This window comes from Dromaius novaehollandiae, chromosome 3, assembly GCF_036370855.1.
Source record: "Dromaius novaehollandiae isolate bDroNov1 chromosome 3, bDroNov1.hap1, whole genome shotgun sequence".
NCBI lineage: Eukaryota > Metazoa > Chordata > Aves > Casuariiformes > Dromaiidae > Dromaius > Dromaius novaehollandiae.
The window spans coordinates 115063041-115089378 of record NC_088100.1 but is presented as its reverse complement, the minus strand read 5'-3'; the positions used below and the strand labels follow the sequence as shown (position 1 = coordinate 115089378).

General features: G+C 43.4%; 1 protein-coding gene across 2 annotated transcripts in view; it reads right to left on the bottom strand.

Annotated features, from left to right (window-relative positions):
* The window catches only part of RIN2 (Ras and Rab interactor 2), an 84814-nt gene that overhangs the window by 23791 nt on the left and 34685 nt on the right, over positions 1-26338 (bottom strand). For both annotated transcript variants that reach the window (XM_064509878.1, XM_026107457.2), the window contains 5 exons: positions 24677-24769; positions 13331-13425; positions 5908-6100; positions 5119-5230; positions 3045-3117 (listed from right to left, as the gene is read on the bottom strand). In XM_064509878.1, coding sequence (XP_064365948.1) covers positions 3045-3117; positions 5119-5230; positions 5908-6100; positions 13331-13425; positions 24677-24733 — 530 coding nt within the window. In that variant the 5' untranslated portion in view covers positions 24734-24769. The remainder of the gene's footprint in view (positions 1-3044; positions 3118-5118; positions 5231-5907; positions 6101-13330; positions 13426-24676; positions 24770-26338) is intronic.

Here is a 26338-nt window from a genome sequence, read left to right as displayed (position 1 = left end):
GTGGAGCTCAGATTCTTACTCTCTTTTTGAGCTATGGCAGGTAGCAAGAGCCTTAAACATACAGCATGCAGTGTAAATAGGACCAACCGCAAGGCTCCTTGACATTGGGAAGTGGTATGAAGTGCAAATGAGAGTCAAGTCCCCAGGACTCTCTTTGGGCTCATTTCTACAGCCCCACCTTATTTTCCTCCCATTATAGCAGAAGCTTTAATACCTGGTCTTCTAAGAGCAAGCCAGTATGATGCAAAAGCTTTATCTGCCCTTAACCGTTTAACTAAGCCTCGTATTTTCCAAATACACCGTTGAGCACTCTCAGAATTGAACACCTAGTCCTCAGAATAAAAATCTAAATGAGTACTTGGGTGGCTAGTTTAAAAAAATTTCTAAGCTGGGATGTCTTGGTGCACTGGAACAGGCTGCCCAGAGAGGTTGTGGAGTCTCCACCCTTGGAGATATTCCAAAGCCATCTGGACAGGGTGGTGGACAGCCTGCTCCAAGTGACCCTGCTTGAGTGGGGGGTTGGACTAGAGGATCTTTACAAGTCCCTTCCAACCTCAACCATTCTGTGATACTCTGTCCTAGGCTGAAAACACATTTCATTTAAGAAAGTCTGCATAGTTTATCCTCATATCTGATTTCTATACCAGAAATAAATGAATACTAGAAGGTCAATGGATGTTTACAAAGGCAGATGCACGAATGTGCATAACATAAGCCAAAGCTAGTGTAAAAAGCTTTTGGACAGAGATTTTAAGAGACAAAACTACTTAGCTTTACTTACATTTACATAAGTACTACCATCAGCAGATAGTATACCTCTCGCCTACCTAGTTGGTACCAATACATCCTCAAGCAATAGCGCATACTAAGCTGTAAAATCTGTAATAGAAGTACCTACGTAATTAGAGTAAAGCAGAGGAAATGGAGCACAGAAATTCTACATACAACTGGTGTCAGGATCATTTTTTTTTTAAAGCTGCAAACAAGCCAACCATCTATTGCAGCAGACAGATGTAGTTTTTAAATGCTCAAATATCACCAAGTTGAATGTTAATTTGCTGAAAAATCAGGGTATCAGAACTCCAAGCAAATTCAAATCTGACACAGGCACGAGGCTGATACGCTAACTAGAAAGTATGTGAAAAGACATTTTCAGCGACATACCATGTAAAATCCAGTCCAGTTTATACCAGTGCAGAACACTTTCTAGCTAAGTACAAAGAGAGGTAACCCTTGACTCCTCATACAAACTGATGTGGTATCTACAGCAAGAAATTCCCTCTGGTTATAGGAAACCCTCTTGGCTTCGCTGTGATGTACCAAACGGTACGCCCTCCGTCACAACCACTGCCCGCCTGCTTCCCCAAGCAGTCTGCATGTATTTCCCCCTGTGTCCCCAGCAGTCCTAGATCACTGGCAAGGAGGACAAGGAAGCTAGGTAGGTGCTGCCAGTTAAGAAACATTAGGCAAATAAAAACACTTGAGATATTTCTACATTGAATGGGGAAATACGCGTCAGCTTCCAAGAGCATGCCACAAATCAAAGGCGAGCTTTATTTACTGGTTTATCTCTGGACAGGTTTGCAGCTGAAGTTGTACTTAAGAGCAAGCAGGATAAACAGTAGGAAATCTTTATTACCATGTCTAAGTTGGGATCGCCACTCTGCTCTTACTTCCCTTCCCTTCCCTTCCTCAAAGGGCAATGAGGAAAGCAACAGAACAACTCGTAGGTGAAGAGCCTGCGCATGCAGTCTTGCATGCACTTCTATGCACCTGAATGGGGGGCCATACTGCCTCAGGACACACGTTTTAAATTCACACTGCGCTGACTGAAATACCATGAATAAAATTAAAGCTACTTCACAAGAGAGACTCACAGGGATGAGACATAGAAGCAAGGCAACAAACTGTGGCATATTTGCAGGCTTACTTTTAGCCCAGGCAAATCCAAAGCAACTTTGCATCTGCAGTAAAAAAGGGATAAACTAATGCAAATAACTTTACATTTGCTGCAAACTCCCTGTATGCACTGCACTGACAGAGTTACCAGAGCTTGGCTAGGGACAGTGAGAACTGAAAGGGTGACAAGATAAAGAACCTCTCATCACTAAAACTGCTTTTAAATACAGTTCAGCTCATTTCCCCTCTGAGTGCTGACCAACTACTTCTGCGATATAAATGCTTCTTTCATCACATGCATGTACAGCTTGGTGCAGGGGAGGCCTGTAGCCAAAGGCTTCTAGCTGCTTCTCCACAACAACAAAAAGCAGTAAGCTCTGCAATCCAAGAGCATCCTTGGCTAGCAAGCATTTCCCACACCAGAAATCCCCACTGTCAGCATTAACTGGCAATCGTGTTGCAGTAAAAGGCCAAAGACCTTCAAAATGCCTGTCCCCATCCCTCAGAAAACGTATCTAGGTGTGCAGTTTGGCTGTGTCCCACCTGTGGATAAACACAGGACTTAAGCATCTCTCTGGGACTTTTCACTAGTGAACTAAACTCAAATTAAAATCAACTTAAAAGACAAAACATCAGGCATTTTTTCTCTGAAAAACAAGTGAGGCACTCACAAATTGGAAACCCGATGATACCATTTTTGTTGTTTGCAATTTACAGAACCTCTCAGTTGTCATGGTCTCCAGTGCGATCGGACCTTTATGCCGTATCCTCCAAAAATCTGTTTTACTAGCAACTCCAAGAAATGGCCATTGCAAGATGGCTGATAGTTTATGGTGCTTGTTAAAGGAGTTATACAGAGCAGTTGAGCAAGCATTAAAAGATATCAGCTAAAGTCAAGTTAAACTTGGCAACACGTCACATTTGGGAGGACAACATAAAACCATCCTTTCAATGATCAGCAGCAAATACAACAGATCCTTACTTCCAGTTCTCATCTGTCATTTAGTCCATTACCTTCTACAACTGTCCAGGAATATCTACAGATCAGTAACACTGTATCATGCTGAGCCAGGAAAGTCCTTCAAACTCTCTTTTTTTTTCAGGATAGTCTAACAAATGAAACCCAGAACATCACATCATCTTACCTGCTAATACAGTAGAAAGCAATGAGCCTGAATAAATCAGCAAAACTTATTCCAGACCCCTCCAAGGAAAAGGCTGTGAAGAAAGCCACAAAAGGGAAAGAATCACACATCTATCCACTGTTTCTTAGAAAAGCTTAATAAAAAAACTCAGTTATTTTTCAGAAAATTAACAACATATTTGCACCAAACTAGCCACTGTTTGGTTAATCAGACACAACCACGTGGAGGAGCACGTGCCTCTGCTAAAGGCGTTGTAAAGACTGTCCTGAGAGTCTTGGTGGTGGGTTTGTTTTTGCATTCCAAAAATATGTTCTCATTCTTGGGAAACAGATCAAATGGGATTAGAATTGCACAACTTTTTACTATCAGACAAACCAACCATTGAGGCTTTGTTTTACCTAGTGTACTAATATAGCTAATTTTCATCTTTATTTCCTCCTCTTGCAGTCCTTCCTACTCATTTGTCTACTCCCCAGCTGTGTTAGTACATAAAGGCAAATGATGAATTTTCGTTCACTTGTCGCCTTTGAGAAAACCCAGACAACTCTGCTTCAGAGTTGCCTTGTGCTGAGTTTCAACTCATCCTTTTTTTTCCTAGTAAAATTATATCAAAACGCTTCTAGAGATCCCCCCAAAATGTTACTCTGCAATTAAAAAAAGGCATGAAATTTTTTTTTTCTCCAAATCATTCTTCCTTACAGTTCACAGTAATAATGATATATAAGTGGTTGCCACTTCACTGACATTAAGCTCTCTCTGATGCCAGTGACAATTCTCACCCAGCACCTAAAGAAATTGAGCAGAGGAAGCTCCTAGAGTGACACCATTTAGGTCTTTCACCTCACAACAGAGACCAGAATAACAGAAGGGAGGGCATTTATGAACTACAGCAGTTGTGTCAGTCACGTTCCTAAAATACAGAGACGCCTATTCTGCATTGCCTGAGACGACTTCTGTGAAGGAGGGAGAGTGAAGTCTCATTGCTCCTGACCACCACTGAGTTAGAGCAGCCAGAGCCCTCAGGGGGATCTTCACTGCCTGTTCATGTACTGTCGCTGAAGGACAGGCCAACCTGGTCATTCGTGTGCCCACAAAAAGGGAATTTCTTCAAAAGACACACTAATAATGCACAGAGTAAAGGGGTGGGTGATCTTGCAGGGGAGTTTAAGAGAAGATGCATGTCCAGATCCTAGATTACAATGAAAACCTCAACCATGACTGGTGAGTAAAAACATCAGTAGCTACTTCCCCCTTGTGGTAAAATTTTATGCATGAAAGACAGTGTAATATTACTCTATTTTCTAAAAGGGAGAGAGGGAATTCATTAATGTATCAAGCCTGAGAACACAGCCTTAGATCACACAGATTAAATACTAAAGAAGCTGATAGCTTTCTCTTCTATTTGCCTTGTTTCTAACTGAAACCAAAATCAGACACGTAGAATTAACTTTCTGTTGGTGGGGAGGGAAGGGAGAGGTAAAAAGGAGAAAACAACTGAGGTTAACTCAGGTCAGTAACAGAACAATAGAGCTGAACTACAGAGCCTCTACCTCAGGGCCATTTAACTGCAGCTATTGCTAATTTTATCTCCAGTTTTCGCCATCTTGTTAAAATAAGCCCCTTCCTTCGTTTGTAGTTTCTGCACCACATACACTCACCAGCTGCAGCTTCCTTTTCTCATTCCTTCATACCAGAAGTATTTCTCCCCTCCTCTCTCTGAAGACATGAGTACAGTATTGTTTCAAAAATTACAGGAACTCTGCTTATTTCTGCAGAAGTGGGTATCTACCCATACTAAGCAATAGATCTCCATTTCAACAAGGTACAAAAAGCTATAAATACTCCAGTGTCCCCCACACAGGCTTAGGTGTCTCTGCATATCTTCCCTCTCCTGGACATGCCTGACCCACTCTTAGATTTGCCTAAACAACCCTTCATGCCCTCAGCAGAGATCGTTGTAGCAGTTTGTGTTTCCATGACTTTGGATGATTTTCTGCTGCAGGTTTCACCAGTGCAAAGCAACTGGCTCATACAGGGTGACTACTCTCTGAAAAGTCTGTAATTCATAACTTACTGTATGTGCTTTCTTTTATTGCAAATTCTTTCAGGCAGGACCCACATTCACCGGGCAGACGCAGAGATATGACCTTTTTCTGCAGTCTTGCCGATTTCCTAACCAGAAATATCTGTGGTGGAGAAGGGAAAAGGATAAGGTTTTAGCTTCATTACAGATGCCTTAAAAAGAGACAGAGATATTAAAGATGAAAGGAAATGTAACAACCCCACAATCTCAGATTTCCTATAGGGAACATCTCAGAATTTCACTCACTCAACAACTTGGTGCAAAGCAGCACCAGAACATTTAGAAAAACATCTCATCTTTGTATAACGCAGGCACGTGACACTGAGTCCATCACACCTATCTGCGACCTCTCCAGTTTAACCCACAGCAAATTCCAGCTCCGGCTTGCACCACAGGGTCTGGGGAAGCCAGATGGGGGAGAGCTCCTGTATTCCAGCAGCCCATTCCTGCAACTCTCCTGCACCAGGAGGGAGGCAGGCAGGAGGGTGCAGAAACAGCCACCAGCCTTATCTGAGCACATAGCACCTGGTTTCCGTCTTAGCAGCTTCAATGCAGGCACTGGTGAAGGAGAAAGTGTGGTCGAATTTCCTATCTAGCAACTCTCTCTCTCTCTGTTACAGTCCTGCTTAGCAAGGTCCTGCTCTGGAGCTCCAACTGCAGCAGTCCAGCTCTTAGCTCCAGCAGACCCCAAACTAGTCTTCACTTGGATTAGAGAAAGCACACAAGAAATAGTTTTTCCAACAATAGCTGCAACAAGTGATCAGAAACATGACTTCTTACTCCGGGCGGCTGGGTCTGCAAAATCTCCACGGCTTCAGCGTCATTCAGACCAAGCTGCAGCCACACAGGGTGAGTATGGAGAAGCTTGTCCAATATGCTTAGCTTGTTGGACAGGCTGTCATAGCCAGAGTCCCGAGGGCAGCCTTTTACATCCTTTTTCTCAGGAGAGACATTATCCATGTCCTTCACTAGGCTGTGAGGGAAAAAGAAAAAAGAAATTAGACATGCAAATCTCCCAATAGCAATCACTCAATCCAGCAAACAGAATTATCACAGCGCTAGTGGTGCTGCTGGCACGCTGGACTGCTGTTTCTTCTACTGAGAATTCCTATCATTAGTATAGACAAAATTTCTCTTATCTGTACGATTTCTTTTCTTCAGTTGTCCTCAGTTTACAGCTAGCTTTAAGCTAAGCCTTAGCATTCTCCCATTAGCTTGCTGAAATTCAGCAGTCACCTCAAACAGATACACATGTACAGGCATGTATGAATTGATCAAACACTTAATCCTATTTCCTTGTTATGTTTGCATTTGGAGAGATTTATCTTCAGAGATTGATATTCATGCAATTCAGAAATTTTTATTGCCAGCGAGATTGTAAAAGCTGCAATGCACAGAAATCTCCCTCTGTCCTGCCTGCCAGCAAACCTGTTCAGTATGCTGGCAACGGAGCACTGAGCTACTTATTGGCCATCACAGCACCAAACATGATATTCTTTTCTCTCTGCTCACAGGGATTTTTCTCACAAAGGAAGCCTGGTCACTGCAGCTCATCCTGAGCTTGGCTACCATCCCTGCTCCACCAGCCCTGCCAGCTTCTTAGCTGCTTATCCATCTTTGGCCTCCTCCACTAATGTGCGGTCAGAAATCTCGAGGGAGGGAAAAAAGAAAAAAAAAGAAAAAAAAGAAAAAAGAAAAGGCAGAGGAGAAGGAAGGAAACGAACCACAGATAATCCTCCCTAAGGCACAGCTTCACTAAGAAATCATCCACAGAGGTAGTACCTTGCATGGTCTGTGCTTAGGAAAAGTCCTCAGCATACTGACGTTTTTGCCCAGAAAGGTCTTTATCAAATGTGTTAGCACTACAAATCTGTCATGATCAGAAAAAGGAATTATATATTTGTGCTCCTACTTCCTTTGGTTCTGGATCAATTCCTGTGTAAGGAACAGAGGCAAAAGCCAGACTAAGTGTGAACTTGGCACACTAATTTAAACTCAAGATATATTTAGGGGCAGTTAACAAAGTTACTGCTAAATTCAGTAATAAAGAACAATCCTTGGAGGCTACAGATACCTGTTGGGTATTAAAAATCTAAAGAAACCGGGTAGGCCAAGAGTTGTTTTTGTTATGCAAAGCTTCCCCACTGCCCGCACCCCACAGCAGGACCACGCAGATGCCCCAGCTCGAGTCTTGCTGCGCTGTGCTGAAGGCACGTCCCGTGATCCCTCCTCCCCATCAGAAGAAACCACGATGCAACAGCCACTGGGCTACCCACACTCCTGATGCCAACGTCAGAGGTTTTTTCTAGGTGCAGGAGAGGCTCGATTGGGATGTGAGTCTGTCCTGAGCGACCGGGAGGCAACGTGGCTGCACTGCCCCACTGCGGACCGTCCCATGGCTCTTGGGGATGTGGCAGGCAGTAAGTTGCATTAACAGCACCTACCACCTTCATTAGGCCAGCTGCTTGACAGAGCGAGCATGGTAGAGGCTTCACAAGCACAGGAGCGCTGGGTAAAAAAAGAAAGGAAAAAAAAACCCTACTTTTTTCTAACTTTGGTCAGGATCTTGCAGCATCTCCGGACGGGGGTGGAAGGGGAAGTAACTGGGTGCATGTGTGCATGGGGGGGTGCGTGCTCACTCTTTCCCTGCATGGTCAGAGGCAAATTGGTGCACCCACGCAAACTTTTCATAACCTGCATCAGTTATCACCACCAGGTCACCGGCTGGCCTCTCCCTTCTTTCTGTCCTCCTTTGCCCTTTGCTTATTTATGCTGCAATGCCTTTGAGACTTGCAAGGCATCTAAACCGCAGAGCATATGATCCTCTCCCAGGGTCAAAAGCTGTTAGCAACCACCGATATGCCTCCCCACGACACCAAGTACACGGAAACGCGCTGTGCAGCAAGGAAGCAGTATTACGGAAGTTGTAACAGGGCTCTGAAAACTGCCTGAAGAGGAATTCAAGGTTCCCCTTTCAGCCCCAGTCTCAGCAAAAGCTGGTGCTGCATGGCACAAAATGCCCAACCCAAAATACCCAGGGCAAAATGAGGGTTATACACTGATGCTGGCTGCAGGCTCAACTAGGTAAGACTATTTCCATTCCTCGGTCAAGAGGTATAGACAAAACATATTGCAGAGGAAACGTGTCTGAGAGGGAGCAAATTTTTCCCACAAAAGAAAATCACATCATATGTAAAAAAGCGAGCATGACTGGTACCCGCTATGGGGCCAGGGACTGCTTGTTACCATAAAATCAGCTCAAGTTGGTAAAAGTCTGTGCACCCACCTAAGTCACGGCATTCCTCTTCTCTGTTAGTGATTGCAAATTTGGCAATGTTAAAGCAAACACACTCAAAATGTTACCAGGGAGAAGATTAGTTTGAATAAGGAGCTGTCAAAGATCCCTGTCAGATGGTGGGGCACCACCAGGCACTTCTGCCCGAGCCCTCCCGCACACCGGGATCCCAGGAGGCTGCGAGGTGCCGGTCCTCACCATACTGACCGGGAGCCAGGCAGCTCCTCGCTGCAGCTGCTGCTGCCCCCTCCAGAAATCAGCCACAGCTGACGAGCATCGGACTCTGATCTGTTCTTTTTTTTTTTCTTCAAATTATTTTCTGTAATTATCTCCGGTCTAATTGTGACACATGGAAGTTCTGGAATTTTGTCACCCTTTAGAGAGCAAAATTCTTTGGGACTGGGATTTACACGTTCCTTCTTTGAAAACACGCACAGCTAAAGAAGAACCATTCGAATTCCACAGAAATACCAGATTAATTCAAGTCTACAGAATAAAAAGCTGCACTAGCAAATGTGCACTAGCTGAACATGCTGTGTCTTATGCAACAATTTAATTCCTCTCCTGTTTTCTTCATGGCAACTCCCAGTAAAAGACAAACTGACCAGGTCACATAAAACTAAACACCAAATCAATCTGCATGGATGGTCTGCTTAAATGCGGAGATGCTGCTAGACAAGTCCCTCCAAATGATTTATACTCTCCTAGGGATTTCAACACTATTCACAGCGGATTAACAAATATACGTGAGTCATGCAAGTTTCCTTATATTTAAGAAAGCCCACAAGCATGTGGGAAGTAAACAAAGATAACGGCTGAGATAAACAACACTGCTACATCCTGATTACACTTAGCTCACAGTAAAAAGGACAAAGAACAGGTTGAAGCCTGTGATTCTGGATGATCTTCTCCCTCATACCTACAGGGCTGTAAGGTACGCCTGAATCACATCCATGCAAAGCAAATGTTCCTGTCCTCCCCCACGCACCAGCTCTATGTGAATTCTTCTTTCAGTCTGTCAAACTCTATCTGTATCTCTTGCTCTAACCTTATAACCTAAATTTCTAACCTTTCTTCATGTTTTTTGTAGGGCTTGGGATAATTTAGTTCGTCTGCTCTCTAACCCCACCAGACCTCCCACACGGACAGACACCGGCCTGGGGAGAGGATGTCTCTCTTTGGGAGTGCTAACTTAGTGAAGTTGCATCCCACTAGGATGACCAATGCTGCTCCATGGCTTCACTGCACTGCCCTTAAACTAAGCTGCTCCAGGACTATCACCTCCACTGGGAACAGTGGAAGAATTGACCTGTCCCTGTGAGGGCATGAGATGAGTTGGAGGAAGGACCTGAAGGACCTTGGAGGGATTGAGTCTGCACCCATGCTATGGAAAAAGCTGCTTATCAGCCCAAATGGAACAGCCACCCCAGTTTTAGCATCTCATCCCAGATGAACAGACTAGCCAGGAAGAGAGGGTTTGGGCATAGCCAGGAGGGTTAGGGACAACATCAGTGAGAGACCAGATTATATTGTAGAAGACGATAAGGACTAACTTGTACTTGGATGTGTCCATACCTCCTCGCTCTGTTTGTTTGCTGGGATTGGTCTGTTTCTAGGATGCTCACACACTAGGATCACGTTACCCAACAAGGGAGGGAGAGGCAGAGGTCCCTTCTTTGCCCCTGCCAGTAGGATGCTCTGCTTCTCCCCAGCAGATGCAGCTTAACAAGCCGTGCTGCTCTCTCTGCACTAGGGTGAAGAGGTTTGCATGGCACTGCTTTGCAGCCAGATGCATTATTCTCCCACTGTTCACCCCACTGTTCCTCAGCAGCAAACAACATTTTTGTTTGTTTGTTTCCTGCTGAGACACAAGGGTGAGGAGATCTCTTGAAAGTTGTAAAGAGAGGAATGCAAACCTTGCTGCAGTCCTGCCAAAGGCTGCCCACAGCGAGTGCAGTTCAAGTGAATTCCTGGCTGTTTGACTGACTCTCCACTGCAAGAGTGTCTGTATTTCTGTAAATCCTGTCAACTGCAGGCTTTAATTGCACCAGCCTCACATGTACAGTCATATCAAGCATCAGCTGGCAGAGGGAGCAAGGCTCCAAGGATTCCCTCCACTCCTCAGCAGCTGCACTGTCACACAATTCTCCATCCCCTTGCAGCTGAAGGGAGAGGACCAGGCTGCAGGGGAGAAGGTTAAATAACTTCAATGATACCAGAAGTAATCTGCCAGGCAAGACACGGATGAAAACTCTATTTCAGTTAATAACTAATGCAGAAAAATGTAAAAGACATATAGGCATAAGGGCTGTCCAATGTAAAGCATGAAGAATACGGGGCAAAGTTCTGCCCTTATTTCTGTCATGATGACAGAGCAGGAAGGGAGCAAGCTGCAGCAGCTGCCACCACCCAGCAAATCACCTCCCAACCATTGCGCAGGCACAACAAGCTGCAGGAAGACAGGGGCCACCAGTACAGTGCTGACCAAAAACACATCCTAGTTTTGCCTTTTTCTGACAACTCCACTCTCATCTGCACAAACAAGATACATTCCTGCTCTGGGAGCAAGGTCCGGGCATCAAACACCATGCAATACTGAAACCAATGACCCGAGTGTTCATTTGAACAGTGAACATTTTGACAGGCCATCTTTCTTTTTTTTTTGCATGGTATTTACATACTTACAAGCAATATATGTGGGCCCTGTTAGTTGAATCACGCTCACTGTTACTTGGGCTAGAGGTGTAAAAAGGGTGAAATCTCCAAAATACAGTCCATGAGTATAAACCTGAAAGTCACTACACAACCACAAAAATACACTCAAGCTGCAAACATGCAACTCCAGGTACTTATTTTTCAAGTACTTATTTTTCTGAATACAGATAAGGCATCTTGCAAACACTGCCTTTGCAAAAATGTTCTGGGTGCATGTGGAAATAGTCTGAAGTGAAAAGCAAACAAGAATAATACATAACTTTTAGCTCAGATTTCTCTGGATTCATATCCAAATGCCATATCAAGATACTGACTTCTGAACAACAAAATGTACAGTAATAAAAGCAACGTACTTTAATTACAAAGTTTTAAAATAACTCCAGAGGTATAAATAGTCATAATAGGAAACACATTCTTTATGGGAGTCTAGTTTAAATGAGCACCCTGGAAAACCTTAGCTGAAATGACTGAAATCTTGCCCAAATAACCAAAATGTATCAGTGTACGACTAATTATATAATCTATACTAACTTTGATACAGCCTTATCTACACAGAAGCATAAACTTTAGATGTATGTAGTCATATAAAATTCACCTTAATTAATTTATTCAGATTTCATATTTTATATCTATCATCTTCAAAAGGACAAAAAAAGGATTTTTTTTTATTGCATAGCTAGTTTTAACATCAAATTCTATTTTCACGCAAATCAGAATTCAATTAAATACTCACAGATTTAGAAGTTCACTTTTTTAGGTTAGTTTTATTTGCATATTTTAATCAAAATATACTTTGCACTTGAAATTGAGTCAGTAAACAAAAAAAATCCCTTTTATCTGTAAAATAGGAGAGTTTGATTGACTGTTCCCAGCTAAGTGCTTCCACTAAGATTTTAGAAATCGTAGATCCTAGTCTCCCATGCTTAGGTTGCATTCAAAAGTAAGGAGAAGCCTTTTCTCAACTGAAAATTAGCTAACGATCTCTGAAATTAATTAGCTGAATCCTTTGAAACGGAGAAAGTATCCTTTCTGCCCCTAGAAAGAACTGCGCTGTCAAAAGCTTTAGCACTTGAACAACACGTGACCAGACGCTTCGCCAAGCACTAATTAGTTCGCTCGTCTCATGTTCTTTACCACTTGGGCAACAAAGGTGTTGCTCAATGTTTTAATTAATGTAAATAATTCAAATAAATTGCAGTAAGATTTAGCACACTTCAAAAGTATCTACAAAGAGTGAAAAAATTAGCTGAAAACATGGATGTAATTCTGAATAACTAACTATTATCCGCTTCATTTACTCACTGCCTTGTAAAACACAGTCCACTGGCAACAAAACTGGCTGCAGTCAGATGAAACCCAATGTTTGCATTGGTGACTTTCCTCTCACAACAAACATTTCATCATTAAGCAGAGAACACATTTTTGTCCTTAACACAATTATTAAAATATCAGATATCCTCTGGATGTCAATCTGTCAAACAGCTGCTGACAATCAAGCCTCACAGTCAAAACGCCCACTATTTCCACTTACAGCAACAGGCTTGGACTACAAGTTTCAATAGTCCTTACCTGCATGGCATGGTCTCTTTTAAAACACCAGAAGTTTATCTGTACTATAATATATACCTCAATTCATTTCAGGTTTAACAAAATGCATCCATCTGCTAATTTTTACATACAAGATATTCAAATATAAACCAACTTAAACACATGCCCCACAAATATTCCTGTAACAGGTCAGCTCGTACCACTGTTTTACTTACTAACCTGAAAACAAATAAATTCTGTTGCTGGGCGAAAGCTATCTCGAATCTTCACCAACCCCCCCGGAGCAATGGACATTTTCACCCTTTTCAATGGGAAGGCAGAGCTCGCTGCCATACAAAATGGGAATAACATCAGGAGTTTCCTCCTTTAGACACTCAGCTGTGTCCTAGCTTTGCAACAAGGAAGTAGCAGTGAAGTTCAGTTGCTTTTAGAAGCTATTAAGGCACATATACAGAGCAATCGGCTCTCTGGACACTCCTCCTCCGCGAAAGCAAAGTCTGGTACTAGAGAGCGAGGTTACCTACCCCCTTTTGTGCTGCCGGGCTGAAACGTGGCAGGGCAACGCCACCCTGGAAAACAGCACCATGAAAACATGCCTGTCCTGTTACCCTGCCAGGAGCTACAGAAATAAACATTTTTCATCACCTTTGCAAACCAGCGGGTTCATCCTCCAGTGCGAGATCTGTCTGTACCATCTCCTGTTTCAGTTCTCCGATTTCTGAGGCAATTGTGTCAATGAGCTGCAAAGGGACAAAAATAGTATGACGTCAAGCAAGTGGAAGAGGCGTGGAAAAGGAGCCTGGGCAAGTTTAGTCACCAGAGATTAAAACCTTTTTTTTTATCCCATCCTATGTGGATTTCCCCTTGTAAAGGAAAAAGGTTGGGGACACTTGGAACTGTTCTTGGAGAAAGAATAACGCTTCTTTTGTGCCTGTACAAAACTTTCCAGGTTGGATTTTTTTTGTTTTTTAATTTAAGTATATTAAATCTGCAGCTTCAAAAGACAATTATATTATGCAATAACTCAAAAGAACCAAACGATTCGGTCAGTTCTAACATCTATTTTCCACAAATCAAAACAAAAAATAAAGTTAGCAGAGCTCGAACTGCAAGAGTTATTTCAGAAGGGACGCCCAGCCATTGCTACAACATTTTGGTGGATGAAAGGTAGTAAAGTGACTAGAAAATTGATAGCTGGTTTCCATACAAGGCCTTGGGCTGTGACCAAACTGCAGAAGTTAATGAGACAGCCCAGCACTGCAACGCTTCAGCTTGGGTACAACCCCATCCCAACTTCAGCAAGACCAGCAGCTCATTTCAAAGCAGGAGCAGTCAGCGAGAAGGGTCATCCCGAGCGCTCCGGCGTTCACTGGGCAAGCACCTGCCAAAGGCAGCGGAAGCGAACCGTGATACCCATGGCGCGCTTTGCCCAGGCCAGCCTTGGGTGACACGTGGTGCAGAGCCCCCACAAATAAACCCCGGCGCAGAGCTCCCTCGCCCCCACGTATGGGAAAGATTTGCTGCAACATAGTCCCCCCCACCTCCAAACAAACCCAGCAGAGGAAATAAAACGAACTTTCCAACCCACGTCCAAAGGCTTCATAGTCACTAGGCACTACCTTAGAGGCCAGGTAACACTGGTAGCTTCAGGAGGGCAGTGTTTCTGAAGAATTATAATAATTAGGCAACAGTTTACCACCTTGCTTTATAGCAAGTTTTCTTTCCCTCTGCCTCAGCTATTCACACCTTCTTTCCCGGTGCCGCATTCTTCCCATCAATTCGAAGGAAGATTCCCCCTCTGTTTACAGTGGGCCAACCCCATTAAGTATACTTTAAGTGAGAATTAACTACTGTACGCTGTATTCATACCACAGGCTTCTTCCTTTCAAGGTCAGGGTCCTTGGCGGTACTGTACCCCGCTACTGCATTATACAAAGCTATTCCAGACAGCCTCTGAGTCACTGCAGGGAGATGTGAGCAACCTGTTCCCGCACAGAAGAAGCTGCAGCCCCAGCACAGGGAAGGTGCTGGCCCAAGGCAGCATGTTCTCGCTTCCCGGCAAGGCTCAGTACCTTTGCGCCCTGTACGCCAACAAAAATTGCAATTTAAAAATAAAATGATTTGGGGCTGACACTCACTAACTAAAAAAACGTAACCACCAGCCTCTGTAGGCCTGCACGCTCCTATCATGCACCATATTCAGAGGGGCAGTGACAGTCGAAGAAACAACTCCGAGAACATTTAAATCAAATATTTCTCCTTTTTAAAAAAACACCTGAAATTATGACGAGCTATGCCAAGTTTTCGAGTCAACCATTAAAATCAGGAAATTTAAATAAAAAATTTAATCATGTGATTGCTGCCCGTGTTTAAAAGAAAATAAAATCACTGATCTATGGAAAGTTCTTGGCTACAAACCCAAACCAGAGCTTGTTCGTGTACTCAGCCAACTTTTGACAGCAGTAGTCCTTCTGTACCTGGAAGTAGAAAGTGCTCTGTTCCCCCATTTCACTTGATCTGCTCATTCGGTTCCAGAGTCAGTTAACGCAAAACCGAGAAGCTGCCTGGAGGCATAGGAAGCCGGAACGACCACACTTCACTTCCAAGCTGCGACTGAACAGGATGAACAGAAGGATCAGCTCCAAGAGAGCCGAACCTAGAAGAACATGACCCAAAAAGCAACCCACTACATCCCCTAGCTACAACAACCACACAATATTTTTTCATAAACCATCTTAAAGTTAGTTTTAAATAACAAAAGCCACTCTAAAATATTGTTTCAGTGTATTTCTTCTTGTTATTTTTATCAAGCTGTACGAAATGCAAGCAAAAAAACCCCTAATAAACAGCTGTTCAGAAAGAAACAGACAATTTGCCATTCTTAAACAGTGAGTGTGACAAATACAGGAAAATAAAACAGAGCATACCTTAGGTCAACAAAACCATTCCAGGCTTAGCTACAGCCTATCAATTATTAAATTAAGATTTCCTCTTCTTGGATTAAAATCACAACTCATATCTGACTGCACTTCATTGTGGAACACATAGCCAAGGGGCTTTCTTTATTAATTAAAAAAAATATTTCTAATGCTTCTCAAAACAGAAGGAAAAAAGAGTCAGTTTTAAATACTTGCTAAATTTCCCCAGTCTCCGTTCATTATTAGATCTGTTCAAGAGCAATGAGGTAGTCAGCCACCACCATATGAGTAAAACACAAGCTGCTGAAGCAAGCCTTATTACACCTCTTGGGCTTTTGCAGCCGCCTTTTCCCCTCTAGTTCTGCTGCAGCTTCTCATTTCAGTTTCTCAAAACAGCTCATAGTTGCTCGACATGGTTTTCTATTCCCTTTTTGCACTCCCATGCCCTTTACTTGCATCTTGGCGTGTTAGCTCCCCACTTTCCTCCGTCCCTCCTCTTTCAGGAGCAATGGGCTCTGACTCAGCCCCCTTTTCACACACGCAAGCACAAGGCTTGCAAATTTTCATCAACCTCAGTGCCAGGAAACTGAACTTCTAGCTGAAGCCAGACTTAATTTAAGGCAATATCCTTCTCCTCCTCCCATCCACTGAGACCCTTCCCATCTTCCATACCCGCCTCCAGGGAGGTTTCTCAAATGCAAATTCTCCCAGCCTTTTGGGCTGCTGAAGGAGTGCAGTTGCAGCAATAAGGGCTGAAAAATTAACCTTCTCAGTGGATGAAGCAAGGCTCAGCTTTTAGCTTGAAGTCATGGCCTTCCCCTGGAGATGTCTCCCGTTCATTGTGTGGGAGGGAAATTTTTCAAGCAGGGAGCACATGGCCTGGCCAAAACGCTGAAGGCAGCCATGCACACGAGCAACCTTGTCACTTCTAAGCAAACAGCTGCTCCTGCTCGTGCTTCGGGGAAGGTGTCACTGGAGGTGGGCACCACCACTGGGCGCAGCACAGGCCAGGGCGCGTCGGCGCCTGGAGCCTCACACATGATCGCAGCCGAGCCACGGAGACCAGCCACTGTGCTGGGCTTTTAAAACATGAACTCGTGATGCAAATCAGGAGCCAGATCTCCATGTATCATTAAACATTATTAAAGGATTTAATCTGTTAATGAGATGGACCAGCTGTAAGCATGATCTCTGCAGTGTGGGATGATGAGCAAGGCCAACAGAGCGGTCTATTCACTGAATCAGTTCATTTCCAAGGGACTGCCATCAAACCTCCTGCAGAGACTACTCTAGCTCTGCCTGGCAACAAATGTCTCTCTCTCAGTGGTCTTCCTTCAAATCTGAGGTGTTTGCTTAAGATCTGAGCAGAGCAGGAGACAGATGGTTCGGCAGCCCCACGGCTCCTTCAAAGGAGCAGCTGTCTGCAGGGACAAGCTGCCCGGGAACAAGGGGAGGGCGACTCGGTGCTCCACCAAGCTCCCCAGGTCCACCCGGTGTTTATGTTCCCTAGGCGGGCAAACAGGAGAGGCAGGGAGGTTGGGTGCCTCAGGGTCACGGCGTGTGCCAGCACGCCAGCTGGGCATGGGAAGCCAGCCTGGCCCTGGCAGCACACCATCACGGCGGCAGCAGCAGCTGCGAGCTCTTCCTTCAGCTTGTCAGGGTTATCAGTGAGGGTCCGCACATCCTGCAGGAGGCTGGAGTAAATCAAAGGCGGGGAAGGGCAGTCTACAGGGAGCCTCTTAGAACCGGAGAGAGTTGCAAACCAGCGTTCCTCACGCCGTTACCGTCCTTCTCAAGTTGTGCTTCTCCCCTGTGATGTCCTTCCTGAGTCCTGCTTCTCCCCTTTGACAGCCACCAAGGCGCAAGCAAGCAAAGACCCACCCCATGACAGCTTCATTCCCCTGCGCTGGCTAAAAAGGCGCTGCAGATTTCACAGCCAGGCCCAAACCCAGCTCTATCTCCAGCAAAAGCTTCCCAGGATCTTTCTAAAACATCTTTCTAATGCCACTTCAGTCACAGCAAGGGGAAACGGTGACCGAAGCGGAGCAACCACTCATCACGCCAGCAGCTGCCTTTGACTCACAAGCCTTCAGCTCCACAGCCCAGACATCCTTCCCTACAAAACTTCCTAAGATGCTAACGGACAGAGGCCGCTTTCCTCCGCGGAGCGCAGCGCATCATCTCTGCCTGAGGAGCTCTCCTGCATGGGCACCACGCCATGGCTGTTAACTGGTTGTGAAGTGCTTAAGCCAGAATTGGAGAAAAAACTCTCGGGAAACAACCCCCTCCCAAACAAACAAGCAAAAATCTTGGGGAACTGGGGAAAAGAAAAAAATCTAGTCCAGCTTGCACTAGCAGCATGATATAAGGCTCAGAAATTCAAGCTGGTCTTACACCCCTTGCTTCACACTATCATTTCCCATATCAGCTTGAGCCCAAATGCAAGAACTGCTCTGCACATCAAGAGTGTTACTTGAACATTGAGCTGACCCCCTACATTGCCCGCTCCCACTAGGAGCAGCTGCGGCTCCTTGGATCGTTCCTTTTTAACCACTGTGCACCATGCTTTCTGCTGCTTTCCAACATTCAGCTTTATCTTTGCAAGTATTGGTAGTTATTTTTGCACATTTGCCATATGTTTGGCCTCTTTCACACAACTGCTTTTAAATACTTGGCTGGGAAAGATACTTGCTTATATAAATTAAAGTTCTTCGAAACAACAGTTTTAAAACCAGGTTTTATACATATATTCCCTTCAAGTCAGGACAGCAAGGATTGCTACACATTTTTGTCTTGAAGACATTAAGGCATCTTCATGATGGCATCATCTTTTTGATTTGTATTTCTGCCTTATAGAGAACTTCCTAGAAAGCATCTTTCCTCGGTAGAATTCTTCCGGTTTTGGTGAAAATTTTTTCTTTCATTCAAAAAAAAGTTACTCTTCTCCTGAATAAAAAAAATCTTTTTGGAGTTAAGTCATCTTGAGCATTTTTGCAATTAATTGACACATGCTGTTACACCAGCAGCACCTGACCAATTATTTTCTATCAAATACCAGTAAGGTGCAGTCACAAATACATGACATAATTTCTGAAGTATTTAGGATGAACAAAACTTCTGGTCATTATACAGCATAAGTGATGCTTGTGCACTTAGCATGCTGCAGGAGGAGCTTTTAATAATATGTTTCTACAAAACATAGCAAGGATCCTGTGTGTGCAAGATGACTAGATCCAGGCCTTAGAAAACAAGCAGCAGGAGACTGCCTTCTTTGCAGCACAAGGCTCAGGATGTTTTAATTCTTCGGACATATTTCTCTGCTCGCAAGACCGTGATTTCTATTTTGCTGAAAATAATGGAGAAAGTCTCTCATTGATTTTGACAGACTTGAAATCAAGACCAGAAGAGGTAGTTTCTAAGGGAAATATGATTGAAGCAGAGAGGGAAACATTTCTGTCAGAGGCCCCTGTTAGCACAAAATAACATACATGAGCCCTAAACCTTCAAAAGTGATGTGAAGAAATCTGTCACGGATTATTTAGGACTAGGAAACAGCTATTACTCTGCTATGCTACAGAAACAAGAGGTTTACATAAAAAGAAACGTATCTGAAAGCATCACATCTTCTCAGGTAGGAAGTCAGTTAACAGAAAAAAGAACAAAATTAAAACATAACTTACAAATACATAACATGCTAAATAACCAGTTGTTTGTCTACTGTTTTTCCTTTTTGGCTTATTGGTTAAGCAGCACTATTCTGTAAGTAAGAAAAGAAACTACAGTTCTACCACTCAGTCAACTGTTTTCATGTGAAATAAAACACAACCACTGTAAACCCAAATAATAATGACTCAGAAAGCATGAAGTCACACAGTAGCCCAGTACAACACTGCCTAACCAAGCCTACCCTAAACATCGGATTGCCCCAAATACTCAAGTACTAACTGTTTACATTCCTAAAATCCAGGAATGAAAGAATGAAATGGAAACAACTTAGACCACAGTATTTTTTTTCCTAATGCATCATGCAATGCTTAACGTCAGCTGAGCCTTCATTGAACAATACTCATCTCAGCTTTTAAAGGCTGACAAGGATGACAATGTAATTTATATATATAGCCCACAAAATAGAGCTCACCATGGGGTTCTCTCACCAGGAGCATTTTTTCATTTCTATGTTTTACATCTTTCAGAATGTCCTGTAAGCATTAAAAATCAGAGCAACTTCCAAGCTCCTCTCCAGTGTGGGTGTAAGAAGCAACTCATCCTCCAGGAGCTACAGGTGCCTTTCGGAAGTGCTCCAGGCAATGCGTGGCCACAAGAAGGCACAGCCCAGTGCCTCTACTGAAGCCTAGCACAGCTATGGGTCTTTTTATTCATTCAAAGTTTCTCAATCTTGACAGGATGACAGGTGGCTTAGACTTGACAGCTGTTGCAGAACATTTTAGAAAATCATTCACCCATTGCCTCATGGCAATTGAATCCCTGTTTTCTGTACTGAAATGCAAATAAGTTTGACTGAAGAATTAACGAAACTGCCACGTTTCTTAGGAGTGCATTAAAGGAGACAACAGAGATGACCATTGCAGACAGTTTCTGAGCTCTGCCTCTTACAACAGCTCAAGAGGAAAGGTGAGATCAGCGTCTCTGATCTGGAGAGGGCATGCGTGCTGAAGACAACCGAGATCAGTGTCCGACTGGACAAGCGCGCCCCAGCACTTACCCCTTTTCCTGCCAGCATCTCATTTTTCATTCTTGCTGGAGCCCTGCATCCTATTTGGCATCTCATCTTTGCCTTCCTGTTTTGATAAGCAGAATGTAGCAACCCTCAAAGAGCACCCTGTGCGTGGAGCTGGCGGAGCGCCAGAGGCACGAGCCAAACTGGGAATGCTATTTCTGGACTTGTCCAAATGTCTGTATACAATTAAATATTTTGATACATGGCTGCAGTTTCTGGTTATTTTGCACAGTCAATTTCCAAGACCACTAACATTATTCAGTATCTTATTCATCAGTAAGCAACACGGTTTTGGCTGATGCTTGATTTTCAGACAGAAAAGCATTAATGGTGTAACATTTCAGATGTCAGTTCAGTACAGTTGGAACTTAATAATATTTTGATGAGAAGAAGGATGATTCAGTAAAAAGGATGTTTGTCAGAGACATATATTCACTTCCTTGCTTCACCACAGACTCCCTCTGTAACCACTGGCAATTCAGGCAATTACCCAGCCTAAACTCCATCTTTGCTTCCCTTTTGCTACTCGCTGGCTCTGAGCTTTCATCAAGTGCTACATTTAAAGACTTGGCAGAATTTAGCTTCTAAAAACACAGGCCTTCACTCTTTGTAAAATGGGGACAATAGTCTTCTCCTAGCGTACTAATGGTTGAAAGAATGAATGTGGAAAAAACCCAAAGAGACGGTCAGAAGCTACAGCAATGGGGACTATTTAAGTACAACCAAGAACAAACAACAAGCTGGCGTTTCCCATTGGTATGTGCCAATGAATTTCCGAGTAAAAGTTACCAAGAATAGCAAGATACTTTTTATGAGCACTTAAACTGCCCTGAGAAATTGTAGCCCAGCATGCTAAAGGTATTTTGGGAAACTGCAAATTACCACGTACAGCACAAAAGCCATATGCAGAAGTAGTCTACACACACGATCTGGAAGGACATCTGGAGAACTTTCTGAAGCACAGGTAACACGGGTAAGAGGATCTCTCTTACTTACCAGGTCTCCAAATCACAAAGGAAGACAAGGAAAAAAATATTTGTATCTAAAGAACACATGAAAAACCAAAAAACAGGTAAAATAATGCATACAGAAAAATCTGATGGGTGAAGTGCCTTCTTTACTAACCCATCCAGCTCAGAGCCAAAGTAACTGTTCTTATGATTTTACAAGAGGATGAGAAGTTTGAAAAGGTGCCTCTGAGGCATTTTTTATTTCTACTGTTCTTCAGGCCATTCCCCTGCCAGGTTGTCCCTAGGAAAATTTAGACCAACCTTAGAGTTTCTCAGCTGACACTATTATAGCCTTAAAACAGCTTGGCATCATGAAATTGCTATGGCATACTGCTGCCCTAATCATTTTGAGTAACTTCATCCATGATATCAGCATGATCAGGAGGTATACAAAATCATCATTTCAGTGTTTATACACCACCCAAGAGTTACTTAAAGGTGAAGAAATCAACCCACTATAGAAAAGGACTTGGACACTTGCTTGCAGTCCCATCGACATCATTATTCCCTCAGCACACACATAAGCAAAAATCTAGAAATATTCCCCATAATTGAAATAGTTTCTTGCTATGATTTGAAAGTATGACCATTCAGCCCATACAGCTGTGGACTGCCATCAAACAAGGTAATGTTTGTGCTTATGAGAAACAGGACATAACAAAAGCGTATTGCAAAACCACGAAGCAGTTTCTGTCCCCAGATGACTCCTGTTTATTGCTGACCACATGAAACTCAGAGTGAGCCAAAGAGGAAAATATTCAGTCACTGCAGCACCAATCTTTCATTTCTTAGAGATTGGCCTGGTAAGATTGCCTCAAGATAAAGAGAACATGCAACACATTAACTGGGCATTTCAATGTGTACATGTGTCACTACAACTGTACTATGAAGCTGCTGGCCTGAATAGTGGTCCTGCACACTCCTTTAGTAGTGATTATAGCTCTGACATTAGGCACAGTTGCTTCGTTCCCCTTTACCCATAGCCTACTATGAGTTTTTTCCTTCTATCTGCTAGAAAGGAGAGGAAAAAAAGTAGTGCCACTACTTAAAGCTTTTTCTGTTCAATCACATTGACTGCAATGCTAGACAAAGAAGACCACTATTCTTTTCCTTAATATAAGCTGAGATGGCAGCAAGTAGCAATATCTTTCGCAGGAAGGACAGCTGGAGGTGAATTTTCTAAGAAAAAGACTCCAGATAAGCTAATGCAGTGCTCAGAAGCACCTGTAACTTTCTCGTCGCTCCTCAGAGTGAACCTTCACCTCACAAGGCAGTCACTACCACCCTGGCGCTACACTAACAGCAAAATGCTAGTGCAGAACAGATAAATTCAGCTTTGTCATATTTAACCCTGATCCCAAGCCAGACTACGTGACAGTTTACTCTCTTCCTCACAACAGTTCTGAAAAATATGCATATAGTCCCCAGGCAGGGGGAGGACACTGCACCTTGCTAGGTCAAGATGCCTTCAACTGCGTGGCACTGCCTGGGCAGTACTCTCCTTGCCCTGCTCTCCAGTACATGGTGTCTGCAGCTGTACTCACATGGTGCACAGGAAAGGTTTGTTAACCTCACTGCACAGCAAGTAGTCTCTGGAAGAAAATGTTAACCACAGTCTTCTCTGCAATTTACTTAAGCCCTGCCTCCAGACTTCCCTCATTATACATAAACAAAACACAGTTAATGGCATTCAGTGGTCTTTTGAGAACCATACTGATTAACTCCTACCCCACCTCCACCTTCTGCAGTGGAGATGCAGGTAGAGATGCAACTTGAGATCTGACGGTTCTCCAAAACCTCCCTCTCCACCCTACCTCATAAAAAGACCAAAATGAGTTCCCACGTCGCCCTGGAAAAGAGTTAGTGCACCACAGCACAGAAAACCCTCTGACAGGTCCTCCCAAGCTGGAACAACCCGCACAGAGCGGGTGGCAGAAGGGAGGACACACTTCAGCAGTGCGATCGCTCATGCCTGGGCTAAGCTACTGCTGGTGCTCAGATCTGGGGCCAGTCATGCAATTTAACGTCACAGTGAATACTGGGAAAAAAAGCAAAGTTAAAACCCAGGGAAAAATGCACTTCTAAAGAATTCCAGGGAGTATTGGAGGGGAAAAAGATGCTTTGAGCCAGAGCCCTACCTTCATGCGGCTCTGAGCTCTACTGCAAATCCAATGAGGCCTGCATCACTGCTGTACGCACAGGTGTTTCTCAGGGTGTCAGGCAAGGAGTGCATATGTTACACCCCATACTTCTTGGCCTATTTCATGCATCACCATACTTCAGCTCTATTTTGTGATGCAAGACAGAACTGAGAGAAAACGGAAAGGCTCTCACCTGAAACTATTTCTCACTGAAATATATTGTATTAGGTGTGCTGCAAGCCACATGACATCTCAAACAGCATTCAGAGTACAAGGACACTAAGTGAAACTATTTCTGCTTTCTTTGTGTAAGCACGTGAATGGCAGAACAGAACCACTAACTCTGTGCCTGTGTGACCCAGGAAGCTGGGCTGAGTATCTTAATGGAAGAAGGATTAGGTTCCTCTAAAGTATTTAGGCACCTGAAGACACAGACATGCACCTTGCTGGATTTTTGGGAGTATTGCAGTGAGCTAGACACCAGCTTCTTGTTGATTTCAAATGAGGTGCACTTAAGCTTAAATACTCCAAAGAATGAATAATAAAAAATCCGACTGATATATATACACAGGGACTACAAAGATAATATTTTTGTGAGTGTTTGGATAACATAAAAACAAACAGCCCCCCTCCCCAATAAAACTAAGCCAGTAATGATACAACTTTAAACTTCATAAACCAGTTTATGAAAGCTCTGATCATGTTATGCGTGTGTGTAAAAAAGCTTATATTCTCAGTACCAGCTGCAAAGGAAGCCACAAGCCCTTTTGTACCAGATATTCTATTCAGCATACAGGAAAACTATATACACAAGAAGTAACTGGATGGCAATCTAACCTCAAATAAAAGCTGTAAAAAGAGATCCTCAGTGAAATGCTTCCCATTTTACAGAAAAGATATGCTACATATCACAGACTCTGTTGCACTTTCTGCAGCGCTAGTTGCACAGAAACCCACGTGCTTTATTTTTTTGTGTTGGTCTACCAAGACACAAAACCCAGAGCCAGTAAAAAATGATATACGTTTTCTCAGGACTGGGGGGGGGGCGGGGGCGGGGGTTGTTTTGCCTTTTTTGTCAGAGACACTAAGGCTCTTTACAGCTGCTAAAGAGAAAATAAGCAACCTAGCACTTCAAAGCAAATGCATCCTCCTAATTACTGAAATAAATCAAATATCCCATTTACCTTAAAGAAACTTCCTCTTTTGTCCAAACAACGGGCTTCCATTGTCAAAGACGACATCTTCCCTGGGAAGACTCCACTGAATGCCTTGAACTCCTGAAAGCAGAGACATTTTTCATGGTTAGTCCAGTCTGTAGGAAATGCCTTTCTAAGCCACAGAAACAGTCACAACAAGCCTTCTGCCAAGATCTTTTTTCGTCAACAACACAGTGCCATTTATTTCCTACCAAAGCCCTTATATATCCTTTTCGTCTACTATCTTCCTACAGATTGCTTCAAAAAGACAGTGCTTGGAGTTCCATGTTTTCCCCCTTCTCCTCATAACCAATCCTGCAGCTCCGGCTAGATTTTAATGTGCTCATTAAGGAAGAATGCTAAAACTTAATGATTGCTTTGTTTGTTTGCTTGACCTCAGCCTGCAGTACAGACAGAACAAATGTTAGATGTCACCGCAATCCACTCTCAGGGGTTACAGTTTTAATGGGGCCGACTGTGAGGGAAGAAAATATCATCCACATGGGAGAAAACACATTGTCATAAATGCAAAAAAAAAAAAAAAAAAAAAAATCCTTGAAGTTATTAAAATACAGTTAACTCAGAGTCGTGTCCAAGAGAGAAACTGAAGATGCAATTGGGAAGAAACAGCATTTTCCATCGACGGGTGAACTGACCAAACTGGTAGATACCCAGAAGAGCAGAATGATGCACAGCTAGCCCACGTACAGGCAAAGAGAAACATCCTGGCGGTAATCTCTAAGCATACGCAGCTGATGAACACAATTCCTCTAACGGCACTACCAGCTCACCCCAGTAATTCATGCACAAATTTCTGATCTAAACAGGAGCTGAGCACCACAGCTAAGAATACCTTCCAGGATTGTCCACAGCAAGCTTTTAATTGCCTTTAAAGAGCCTCCTCTTCTCCCTCCTCACACATTTAGGGACAATATAGCAGGTATTTCTGCTTGAAGCTCCAGCTAACTAAATGATCAATATTGCAAGTGCGAAGCACTATAGGTTAAGGTAGAGGCACAGCTTTTGATGTGATACACATGTAAATGAAAATAAATGGCAAGGAGTAGCAGTGAGGGACAGGCTTACAGTGGCTGCAGATGAAACGTTAGCAGAAGGAGCAGCTAAGGCAATGAATTTTGAGAGTTAAAGGAAAAAAAAAAGGAGACTCCCCCACTCCCATTTCTATTTCCTTCTAATGCATTATGAGAAAGCACTAACAAGGGCAAACAGGACCAAGGAGGAGCTTAAAAAAGGGGGGGTGGGAGGTTATTGGAAAGGCCTGGCAAGCACAAGCACTGGAAAAGGGTGAGAGGTAAAAGCAGGAGAAAAGAAATATTTTCTCGTAGAATTAACACGCAGCAGGAAGCTTAAAATTCCTTCACCCCATTTCTAGAGCTCATATCACCACGGCACTAGAAAAGGTTACATTTTTCCACTTATGGGTTCCAATTAAAAAGCAGCTGTGCTTGGAAGCTCATGAAGCGGCCTGTTTTCCAGGAGGAGTTTGCAGGCTTTAAAGGCGCAAGGAAAAATCCTGAATTCTTCATTCTCATGCAAAGCAAACACTGGAGGACAGCCCAGAGAAGCCCAAAAGCAGTGCTTAAAATCATAATTTATTTTTTAATCAGCACATGTATAGGAATAAACCCC